The sequence below is a fragment of the Dermochelys coriacea genome, chromosome 12, assembly GCF_009764565.3.
Source record: "Dermochelys coriacea isolate rDerCor1 chromosome 12, rDerCor1.pri.v4, whole genome shotgun sequence".
In the NCBI taxonomy this organism is placed as follows: domain Eukaryota; kingdom Metazoa; phylum Chordata; order Testudines; family Dermochelyidae; genus Dermochelys; species Dermochelys coriacea.
This window is the reverse complement of record NC_050079.1, coordinates 40,861,925-40,874,253: the sequence shown is the minus strand read 5'-3', so window position 1 is coordinate 40,874,253 and position 12,329 is coordinate 40,861,925. Positions and strand designations below refer to the sequence as shown.

The window sequence follows — 12,329 nt, the reverse complement described above, 5'->3', positions numbered from 1 at the left end:
AATTCTGTTTATAAGAATTGATTTTTGGCTGTTCGCTCACCCCACTCCCATTTATTAATATACCTACATGCAGGTCCTTGAAGTAGAGAGTTTCCCAAATTAGCCTTGCAGAGAAGCAAGGGCTCCATCTTGCAAAGATAAAGTGAGTTCTACTAGGCATTTTAGTACCATGGCAGCTCTTCTATTTGTAATTGGTTCTAATTAGCTGTCAAGCTAGTCAAGTTGTATCTCTGCTGCAGCTGACTGGTATTCAAAGGTACAAATCTATCTTTCCACTGAAGACATCAAAGAAACTAACTTCCAATCTGATCCTTCCTGATCCCACAGATCAATATAAACAAGACAGAACACACACAAGCACTCTTGGAATCTGGCTTTTGGAAAGTGAAATGTAATCCATATAGCCACCTAATCACTTCAGGCACTGAATAATTAGTAAAACTGTTTTCCACTGAAACTGGGGAATCGAACTTAAGAGGAATGCAAATTTAGTAGAGTATGTTTTGCAAGCACCAATGTGCTTTACAAGGCCAAAGCCTAAAGAAACAAAATAAGTTCAGAAGAATAAGTTGGAAACTGCATGCTGGATAGATGTAGCGTTCAGAAGGGTGAACTCTCTCACTTCAGGGGTTATTGAGGAGTTCTGTCACTTCATTGTGTGTTTATCCAGGGCTGGTATTTCTGGGCACTTGTGCAGTTGCTGTAAATCTAAAATCATCTCCATCACTGATACCGTGGGGTAAAAGACTATTTGAAATGCAGACTGATGTAAAGTTATGAAAAATTTCTTTCTCCCATCCAGGAAATGGTACTTGAGCTGGGGTCTAGGAAGACTTCACCCACTGGCTGCTGGAATGACAAGGGACACTTCCTATTTAGGATTTTCCAGGAAAGGTTAAAAACTATAGGAAATGGCTCTGCTGTAGGTGAACGGCTACTCAGGCAGCAGGAAGTGCTACTGCAAAAACGGTAAAATACCAACAGGATGCCAGAATGAGAAAAACTTGTCTGATAAAGCTACTTTCAGAAACTCAACTACACAGCACAACAGCAATGAAATAATTGTACATCCATTTTCCTAAGGGGTGGTGATTAAGGTGGGAATATACTATATATGTTTACTGGTTTAGTGTGATGATCTTGTGGAGTGATGTGTTTATTCCCTAATGACCCCAGTATTTGAGCTCTCACTAAACACAACACACTTAGCTAAAGGCTGATCCTGATAGCAGTCCTAGGAATTCAACCTCCTGGACCTGCTATTTACAACCATCACTGCTTTAACAGGCTTTAATTCCCACTGGGGATGAGAAGAGAACTCCAACATTTCTAAAGTCATTATTTCTGTGTCTTGAAAATGCTCTGAATATTTTATTGAAATACCAAATCTGTTTCTGGCCATGTGAAAAAATCCCCAGTGAGTAATCTTTACATTTCCTGCTAGCAGATGTTTAAGGAATTGAGTCTTGGAAAGTTAACTAATTTCTACTGAAAATCAAAGTCAGGCTTAATATGACCTGACCGCTGTTCTGTCCTCTTCTTGACTGCATGTTTTTAAATTTTACTTTAGGATTCTGTTGTGTCTCCCTTCATCAGTTCTCATCATGTGTCGAAGAGGAAAGAAAATGACCTTGGATTGTGAAGATTTCTTTCATTTTGTAAACACTGAGCTGGTGTGTACAATTTCCCAAACAGTAGCAAGTTTGATAATTGCTCTGGATGGGGTCTTAAACTTGAGAGTAGGGAATGGAGAAGAGATCAAACACCATCCTACTCGAAAGCAGGAAATCTGTCATTGTGTGGGAACCTCAGACAACCTATGCTTCTGATGTTTGTGGCACTGCAGGAGATGTCCAGATACCTGGAAAAGTTTTGTGGTTTTGTGAACTTTTCCAATGACTAATACTACAGTATTCCTCTGTGTGCTTTTTCTCTGCAGTAGAATGCACTCAGAGTAAGTTTGTCTGGATTCACAATGAGTATATTATGCTGATGAGAAAGGGCTCTTTGGAAATACAATATAAAGATTTTGTCTGATGAAGTCATCTGCCACTTTGTTGGATGTAGTGAATATCCCACAAGTGGGTGCATATCTGAGTAAAATCACTGATCAGCAGTTTAGCCTTTTCACCTGCCGGGTGGTGTTTTAACCAATTTGTGAAAAATAGGACAACTATTTTCAGTTTTGTGACCTTGTTTAAGTCAGGTTGAGTAGAGTAAGGTGTACATTTTTAGAATTTTTTTTAGAATTTTAGAAGGTGGAGTCCTTCGGGCTATACCCATTTTTATTTTTTTTATTCCATCCCTCAATTATAGGTCACTTGTTATGGCTCCTATGACTCCAAGCCATTTCTTGTTGCCATTAGAAGAGTCGTTAAGAGCATTTGAAGTAGAGAAATCTGCAGCATTCTCTGGTGGCCTGGAAGTGAGAGACTGAGGCCTAGTCTACAATGGCAACGCTAAAGCACTTTAGTGTAGCTTGTGTGGTTGTGGCGCAATGCTGGGAGAGAGCTCTCTAAGGGCATGGCTATACTCGAAACTTCAAAGCGCTGCCGTGGGAGCACTCCTGCAGCAGCGCTTTGAAGTGCGAGTGTGGTTGCGCGCCAGCTCCTGGTACTCCACCTCCATGAGGGGATTAGTTCAGAGCACTGGGAACGCGGCTCTGTTTACACTGGCACTTTACAGAGCTGTAACTTGCTGTGTTCGGGGGGTGTTTTTTCACACCACTGAGCGAGAAAGTTGCAGCGCTGTACAGTGCCAGTGTAGACAAGCCCTGAGCTTGCATCTCAGGGTTGGTCTTTGCTACAGGGAGATCAACGCTAATGCAATGGATGCAGCAGGGATTGATATTAGCGGGTCTAGTGAAGACCCGCTAAATCGATAGCAGAGCACTCTCCAGTTGACCCCAGTACTCCAGCTTTCTGAGAAGAGTAAGAGACGTTGACCGGAGAGCATCTCCTGTCGACACAGCGCAGTGAAAACACCGGGGTCAGTCAACTCCAGCTACGTTATTCACATAGCTGGAGTAACGTAACTTAGGTCAATTTACCCCCATAGTGAAGACAAGCCCAAAGTCTCTGATTTCCCTGATACCTCGGCACTGTGCCAGGTCCCTGCCATATATATGGAAATTGAGACTCTATCATAAGCTAATTTTTCATCTTTAAAATCATGAGATATTTCGAAACATCTTAGTATTTGACATAAAACAATAGCTTCATAATGGTTGTGCCATCAGCTTCTGGGGGGGTCTCTTCCTTTTATATTTTTCTGATATTATTCAGCTGTATTTACTTTACTTGGCTAGTGATCCCTTGCAAACCACCTATATCTCTGTCCCTGCATAGGTGGAGCAAGAGAAATCCACTCATCCAAACAATGTCACTCTGCCTAAAACCAGTTCTGACTTTTACAGTAGGCAATAAGCAGCATTATCTGTGTTGCTGTCTGGTGATAGGAAATTGCAAAGCGCTGTCTAGTGACTGATGTTGCTTCCAAGAGAAATGAAGTCCTAAGTGGGGGCTCTAAAGGGAACAAGTAACTGGGCTTTCAGAAAGTTTATTCTGTACTGTCAGACCTATCCCTATTGTGAAGTATTGCCAAAGGATTGTAACTTTTTTTTTTTTAATGTTTAACTCTCTGTTGAGTAAACTCTTGTCTGTCTTATTCTGTTACAGAGGAACATTTGTTCCAGAGGATGTGCACTCTCCTATGACATCACAGCTCACTTCTTAAGGGTAACTGCTAGTTTAATCTTTCCCCTCCATTTCTCACACAATGCAAAGACTGAAATTGTTTGCAAGGAAACAATTTGCTGACTTTCACACTAGGACCCCGAGATGCCACAATTACTAGAACTGGAATGTGCATTTATGCAGTGGTTTTGAGAAACCAAAACAGGAACTTGACGTTTACATAAAGTCCACAAACAAATATTCTGAAATGTGGCTGTGGAAGAGGAGTGATGGATGTAAATATTGTATTGGAATTGGTGGAACATGTGAGAGACTGGTCTGCAGGTGTTGAAAGTTTTACTGAAATATTATAACTTTTAGCTAATTTTTCACAATAGGAGAAAACTAGGTTCAGAGTAAGTTTCAGGGTGTGATTTTTCCTTCTGAATAATGCTGACACCTACAGCTGGTTTTTATTAGTTGACAACATGTGGGTTTGAAATGTAAAGGAATGATATATTATTTTGCAGTCACATTGTACTTCCACTTCTCCAGGGTCTGTTGAATGCCAGTTTGGATTATGAGGAATCAACACAAGGGATTAATGATGTTTTGAAAACATGTCGAACTAAATGTCCCATTATCATTTCTTCTGCAGCGGTAAATATTCTTAATTATATTTCCTATTTTAAGTACTGGATCCAAAATATGATGCCAACTGTAAATTAGCTTAGAATGTGATGTGTGGGGGATGTTATGGGAGATGGAAAGGAATATTTTATGTATTGATATTTCAGTTAATTTACTATAAGACATTAGTTACATTGTCTTGACACGTATAGGTACGTATCTTAATACAAAATTCAGCAATGTATTGCATATAATTTCCTTTTTCCCCCAGAATTATTTAGACACAACCGTAACATGGGGGGTGTGTGTGTATTGTGACGGGGCAAGGCCAGATGGCTATAGAAAAGTAGTGGGAGATAGATATATTATCTCCAGGCTAAACAAATCCCTGGTACCAGGTTAAGTGAAATGGAAGTTGCTCCAGGTCAGTTAAGACACCTGGGGCCAATTAAGAACTTTCCAGAAGGCAGGGAGAATGCTATGTTGATTAGGACACCTGAAGCCAATCAGGGGCTGGCTGAAACTAGTAAAAAGCCTCCCAGTTAGTCAGGTGGGTGTGCATGTCAGGAGCTGTGGGAAGAAGTTGCACGGTTGGAGAGGCTGAGTAGTACACACCATATCGGGCACAAGGAAGGAGGCCCTGAGGTAAGGGTGAAGTGGAGCTTGAGGAAGTGAGGGCTGCTGTGGGGGAAGTAGCCCAGGGAATTGTACATGTCATGTTTCTAAAAGGTCAGCTACCACAGCTGATACTATTAGGGTCCCTGGGCTGGAGCCAGGAGTAGAGGGTGAGCCTGGGCTTCCCCCCGACCTTTGACCCCTGTTTAATCACTGAGACTGGGAGACAACAGAGACTGTGCAAGGAAGGATAACTTCTCCTCCCCTCCCTCACTGGCTTATGATGAAAATGGCTCAGTAGACTGTGACCCTTGTCTCTAGAGAAAGAAGGATTACGTGGAGAGTCACAGTGAGCCTCTTTAGGCTAGCGAAATCCGCCAGGAAATGTGGGACCTACGGAGGCAAGGACAGAACTTTGTCACAACTGGTATCAGAAGTGGGACTTCGTTCACAGCGTGGGGGAAGAAAGAGGTTTTAAAAAAAAAAAAGTGCACTGGGGTTTTGGATTTTTTTGTTTGTTTTGGTTTTTGTTTGTTTGCTTTGTACCACAATGGAGGCGGTGGTAAGAGCTCTGGTACAAGCCACGGCAGCCCAGCAGGAGGTCACCTGGATTCAGGCAGTGGCACAACAGGAGTCTATGCGGCTACAGCAGGAAACCAATAAATTATTGATGAGCCGGGCGACCCAAGATCGTGCCCTCTTGAGAGAGGTGGTGGACCAGCTGAAGATCCTCACCACCCAGGCCCACGGGTCCGACGGGCCACGAACCCTGAGGGCCACTGGTTGTCTGTCAAAGATGATGACAGAAGATGTAGAGGCATATCTCCTCTCATTCGAAAGGACTGCTCAGCGTGAGGCATGGCCCCAGGAGCAGTGGGCCAGCATTCTTGCACCTTTTTTGTGTGGAGAGACCCAGAAGGCAGCTTTGACTTTCCTGCCATAGATGCCAGTGACTATACCAGTCTGAAGGCAGAGATCCTAGCACGATCAGGGGTAACGGCAGCAGTAAGGGCCCAGAGGTTCTATGAATGGAAATACCAGGAGAACAAACCCCCGAGATTCCAGCTATTCGACCTCATACACCTCGCATGGAAGTGGTTACAGCCCGAGGCGTGAAGGCCCGAGGAGATTTTTGGAGACCCTGGTCATAGACCATTACATGCGGGGACTGCCGCCAGATCTCCGCAAATGGGTAGGTCAGAACGATCAATCCGTGTACGACGAGATGATCACACTGGTAGAAAGACCGATTACAGCCAGGGAACTGACCCGACTACCCAAGGAAGGTCCCTTTCGAAGCAAGCATCCAACCCCAACCCTGGAAGGTTGGGCAGCCAAATCCCCGGGGAGTCCTAGGTGGAAGAAGGAGGGGGGGCCGAAAACCAGCAGGGACCCCAGAAGGAAGGGATTAGCCTGAGGGGGGGAACCCCGGGACTAAACCCCCTAACCCCTGGGATAGGGGAGTGATTAAAAGCAATTATAGATGTTATGCATGTGGGGAGTGGGGACACATAGCAGCAGTGTCCCAGCACCGAGGAGCCTATGCAATGTAACTTGGGGGATTGGGAGGTCCTATGCTCCCTTATCCACCTTGCGGGGGTCGCATTAGCCCCGCATAATTACACCAGGCCAGTGAGGATAAATGGAGCAGAGACTACAGTGCTTGTGGACTCTGGGAGTGCTATCACCCTCATATCCAATAAGCTGGTAAAAAATAGTCGGCTGCTACAAACGCGTAGCAGTGACGTGCGTGCATGGGGCCGTGAGCCATTACCCCACCATCCCAGTGAAGATAGAGGTTCAGGGAAACCCCATTAGGAACTACACCCACGGTCACCTCAAACTCCCATATCCTGTAGTCATTGGGAGGGACTATCCAGGGTTTGATAATTTACTCCCCCCGGAGAGGCTGGAGAGAGGTGGGGACCCTGAGGACAGCGACTCATCACCGGGGGAATGTCACCCCCCGATGTTCGCTGAGATTTCTCAGGATCTGTTCTCAGCCCCCCAAAAGACCCGGAATACAAAAAAAAAGAGAGAGAGAGGCCGCGACGGCCTTGGGAACCCGGATCCTGACCCAGGGCCAGAAGACCTCCCTAATAGGCAGATGGACGCAAGCAGCCAACAGAGAAACTTCCACCACAGAAGGTGAGCCAGAAGCTGCCCCCAGCCAGGATGGCGGCGAGCCATTGGAAGAAGCAGAAGCCGGCCCCTGGGAGCTTTAGCAGGTTAGTCCTGGGAGAGAGACTTTTGGGCGGGACCAGGCGGAGGACTCCAGATGTGATAACGCCAGGAAAGAGGTGGCCAAGATCGATGGGATACCCTTGGATGGGAAGGTCCAGAGTCCTGGACCTTACTTTATAGTGAAGAAAGATCTCCTGTACCGCATGGTGCAAACGCAAGAGCAAGAGATGCAACAACTTCTGGTGCCACGAAAACATCAAAAAGCCATATTAAGTCTCACCCTCAGTCACCTGTTTGGAGGACACCAAGGGTAGAGAAAACCCAGGCACGGATCCTGCGGAGGTTCTTCTGGCCAGGAGAACATGAAGATGTCCGGCGATACTGCACCTCTTGTCCGGAGTGTCAGTTACATAGCCCTCGCCCGCACTTGCGGGCTCCTTTGATACCTCTTCCAATAATAGAGGTTCCTTTCAAACGGATAGCCATGGATCTGGTAGGGCCCCTAGAGAAGACAGCTTGGGGCCACCAACATGTGCTTCTTGTACTGGACTATGCAACCCAGTACCTGGAAGCTGTTCCCCTGCGCAACACAGCTTCCAAGACAATAGCTAAGGAGCTAGTACAGATCTTTGCCCGGGTTGGGATATTGGAGATATTGACTGATCAAGGGATACCTTTCATGTCCAAGTTGATGAAAGATCTCTGTTCGTTGCTCCATGTACAAGCCCTATGGACCTCTGTATACCACCCGCAAACAGATGGCCTTGTGGAAAGGTTCAATAGGACCCTCAAGGCCATGATCAGGAAAGTGGTGAGCCGGGATGGGAAAAGATTGGGATACACTATTGCCTTACCTCATGTTCGCCATCCGAGAGGTTCCGCAAGCCTCCATGGGTTTTCTCTCCATTCGAACTACTATATGGGCGCCACCCTCGGGGCATATTGGATATAGCCAGAGAAGCCTGGGAAGAGGAGCCAAATCCCGCAAGGAACATAGTTGAGCATGTACTGCATATGAGAGATCGGATGGCCCGAGTTACGCCCATTGTACGGGAACATTTGGAGAGAGCACAGGAGACCCAACGAACCCATTATAACCACCAAGTGAAGCTTTGACTGTTCCAACCAGGGGATCGGGTGATGGTACTGGTGCCCACAGCAGAAAGTTGGCCCAATGGCAGGGACCCTATGAAATAATCAAAGCCATGGGAGAGGTGAACTATAAGGTATGGCAGCCAGGCCGCTGGAAATCGAAGCAAATTTACTACATCGATCTTCTAAAACCTTGACACGATTGAGAGGAATGCTTAGTCATGCAGGAGACCCTTCCCCAGGAGGATAACTTACACGAGCAAGTGAGGATATCATCCGACTTGACGCCGATCCAAAAGATCAAGGCAGTCGACATGATTAATCGCAACAGAGATGTGTTCTCTACAAAACCAGGACAGACGACTGAGACCTATCACCATATTCGCACGATCCCTGGAGCCAAGGTAACATTGAGACCCTACCGAATCCCAGCAGCCAAAAGAGAGGAAATTAAGGCCGAAGTAAAGAAAATGTTAGAATTAGGGGTTATTGAAGAATCTTAGTCAGTGGTTCAGTCCAATTGTTCTAGTGCCTAAACCTGACGGTACCATGAGATTCTGTAATGACTTTCGCCGACTGAATGAAATATCCCAGTTTGATGCATACCCCATACCACGCATCGACGAACTGGTTGACCGACTGGGTAGTGCCCGATTCTTGACCACACTGGATCTGATAAAAGGGTACTGGCAGATTCCTCTGACCAAAGAAGCTAAAGAAAAGACAGCATTCTCCACCCCGGATGGGCTATTCCAGTACACCATCCTCCCTTTTGGGCTACATGGGGCCCCAGCCACATTCCAGCGCCTCACGGATAAGCTGCTGCGCCCCCATACTAGTTATGCAGCTGCATACCTAGATGTCATCATCCATACACCAGACTAGGAAACCTGCTTGGAGAAAGTTGAGGCAGTACTGCGCACCTTAAGGCGGGCTGGCCTCACTGCTAATCCTGCTAAATGCGCCCTAGAGCTAGCAGAGGCTAGGTACCTGGGATATATTGTGGGAAGGGGCATAGTGAAGCCCCAAACGAATAAGCTAGAGGCAATTCAAAACTGGCCCTGGCCGACCGGAAAGAAGCAGGTCCATGCGTTCCTAGGCGTGGTAGGCTACTACCGATGGTTTATTCCCCACTTCGCCACTAGGGCAAGTCCCCTAACAGACCTGGTGAAGGCCCCGAGGTCCAGACATGGTTAAGTGGACCGACGCAGCAGAGGGGCATTTACAGACCTTCGGACGGCCCTCTGTAATGACCCCCATACTCATAGCCCCAGACTTTAACAGGGAATTTATTTTACAAACAGACACTTCCAAGGTGGGGTTGGGAGCAGTTCTGTCGCAGATGGTGGGAGAAGAGGAGCACCCGATCCTCTACCTAAGCAGAAAGCTTCTCCCAAGAGAACAGAAATACGCAGTAGTCGAGAGAGAATGCCTTGCTGTCAAATGGGCTATGGAGATGCTGCGTTATTACCTCTTAGGCCGGTGATTTACTCTTGTGACGGACCATGCACCCCTCCAGTGGATGCAGCAGAATAAGGAAAATAATGCAAGGGTCACCAGGTGGTTCTTATCCCTCCAACCATTCCAGTTCCGCATACGGCACAGGGCTGGATGCCACCATGGCAACGCTGATGGTCTGTCACGAGCAAACTGCCTGGCATCCCAAGTTGCCCAACTCCACGGTGTTGAGCAGAGGGGGTGGATATGTGATGGGGCAAGGCCAGATGGCTATAGAAAAGTAGTGGGAGATAGATATATTAGCTCCAGGCTAAACAAATCCCTGGTACTAGGTTAAGTGAAATGGAAGCTGCTCCAGGTCAATTAAGACACCTGGAACCAATTAAGAACTTTCCAGAAGGCAAGGAGAAGGCTATGTTGATTAGGACACCTGAAGCCGATCGGGGGCTGGCTGAAACTAGTTAAAAGCCTCCCAGTTAGTCAGGTGGGTGTGCATGTCAGGAGCTGTGGGAAGAAGTTGCGTGGTTGGAGAGGCTGAGGAGTACACACCATATCGGGCACAAGGAAGGAGGCCCTGAGGTAAGGGTGAAGTGGAGCTTGAGGAAGTGAGGGCTGCTGTGGGGAAAGTAACCCAGGGAATTGTACATGTCATGTTTCTAAAAGGTCAGCTACCACAGCTGATACTATTAGGGTCCCTGGGCTGGAGCCTGGAGTACTGGGTGGGCCTGGGCTCCCCCCCCCACACCTTTGCCCCTGTTTAATCACTGAGACTGGGAGACAACAGAGACTGTGCAAGGAAGGATAACTTCTCCTCCCCTCCCTCGCTGGCTTATGATGAAAATGGCTCAGTAGACTGTGACCCTTGTCTCTAGAGAAAGAAGGGTTACGTGGAGGGTCACAGTGAGCCTCTGAGGCTAGCGAAATCCACCAGGAAACACGGACCCACGGAGGCAAGGACAGAGCTTTGTCACAGTATGTTGTCACAGTTCAGGGCAACTACACCTGTATTTTTTCCGCCCAGTAGTCCAGCAAAAGCATCCACTCTGAGGCATCTGGCTCCCCAGCTGTTGCCTTTTTTTTTTTTTCTTTTTCCAATCTCATTCCCTTCTGACCAGGGTATTTCCAGGCTGCAAAGTTCTCTGCTTTTACCGTGTTATTCCCAGCAGAGAAGGCTGCCCAAGCGCATCTGTTTGCTTTCTCTTCAGAGACTGATGAGAGTGATTGTCAATTGTTATAAGTTCTTCTTCAAGTAGACACAGCCATGTATTACACTTAGGTGTGTGCACTCCCAATGCACCAGTGCAGGAGAATTGTGCCTCCCAGTGCTCATAGAGGGGTGGCACTCGTGCCCCATGGCCAAAGCCCCTTCCCTAGCTATATGAGGCTGTGACTCAACTCCCTTCAGTTCCTCCTTACCACCCATGGTGGGAGACAGCTCTGTGTGCTTTTCACCTCACAATTCCTCTATATTAGTGACTAATTTGTTTCTAGTTGTATATAGTTAATTAGTATGCTTAACATAGTGTGTGTTAGCTTTAGTTTAGGAATGCATCCGATGAAGTGAGCTGTAGCTTACGAAAGCTTATGCTCAAATAACTTCATTAGTCTCTAAGGTGCCACAAGTACTCCTTTTCTTTAGTTTAAGGATTTCCTTGGTGATGCCCTCACCAGGATGTCGTGCTGTCTGGAGTGGTTTGCAACCATGAATGCCAACCTCAGGGCAGACACCCCAAACTGGTTGTATGTTCTATAGTTAGATTTCACCAACCAAGTAACAAGGGTGAACTCCTGAAGCACTATAACAGTCTTACTATGGATTCATAGACAGTCCCCATGGGTATTCCAGTCTATCTTTCCACCCAGACAAGCTGGACTTAGTGATAAGTGGTTGCTATGCACCAAAGATCGCAAAAGATTCAGGTTGCTTCCATCCCAAGAGACCAGTCACTTAGCCCACGTCAGTTTGTACCTCAGCTCTCACACCAAAGACAGCGCTTGTAGCCAGTCCTATAGTAAATTAACTAAGAATTTATTAACTAGGAAAAATAAATGAGTTATTTACAGGTTAAAGCAGACAACATGTATACACAAATGAGTTAGTCTGTGGTTCCAAAAGGTGACAGAGTTGTTGTAATCTCTCAGCACTGAATGTCTTTTAGGACTAACACAGGTTGACCTTGGGGATTTCTGCTTCTGTTTCCTGGCTCCAGCCCTGTAACAGTCCAGACAGCAAAGAGAAATTTCCTGTGTCCCTGTTTTTATCCTCCTCTTTCAGCATTCAAGCTGATGATATGGGCTTTCTTGCATGTAGCACATTCATGGGTCTGAGAGGGCCATTAACCACAATGGCCCATTTAGTTTTGATAGCCCTCCTTGATGGGCAGTGGACATTCCACCTGACTGGGTACACGGGTTCAGAGCAAGCATTTTTACAGTTACAAAGCAAAACTTACATATCACCTTATAGCATGGGATCCAGATATTACAAGTGAAATTAATGCATTCAGCAATTTACAAGCATTTCATAATCTGAACACTAAACACATTCTTAAAAGTCTGTATTGCAAAGATTCCAAATTACTCCTGAAAGGTATAGAGTAAAATTTAGAGGTCTTTGAATGAACAACAAGATGAGTCAGAGAGTGTGTGTGTAAATTGTGTTTTGATGAGAAAATA

The 12,329-nt window shown here is 46.2% G+C and overlaps 1 protein-coding gene across 1 annotated transcript in view; it reads left to right on the top strand.

Moving 5' to 3' along the window:
• FANCA (FA complementation group A) overlaps positions 1-12,329 on the top strand; it is a 76,199-nt gene that overhangs the window by 53,605 nt on the left and 10,265 nt on the right. Inside the window, 4 exon segments of the mRNA XM_038367988.2 lie at positions 803-969; positions 1,571-1,673; positions 3,678-3,737; positions 4,230-4,334. Coding sequence (XP_038223916.2) covers positions 803-969; positions 1,571-1,673; positions 3,678-3,737; positions 4,230-4,334 — 435 coding nt within the window.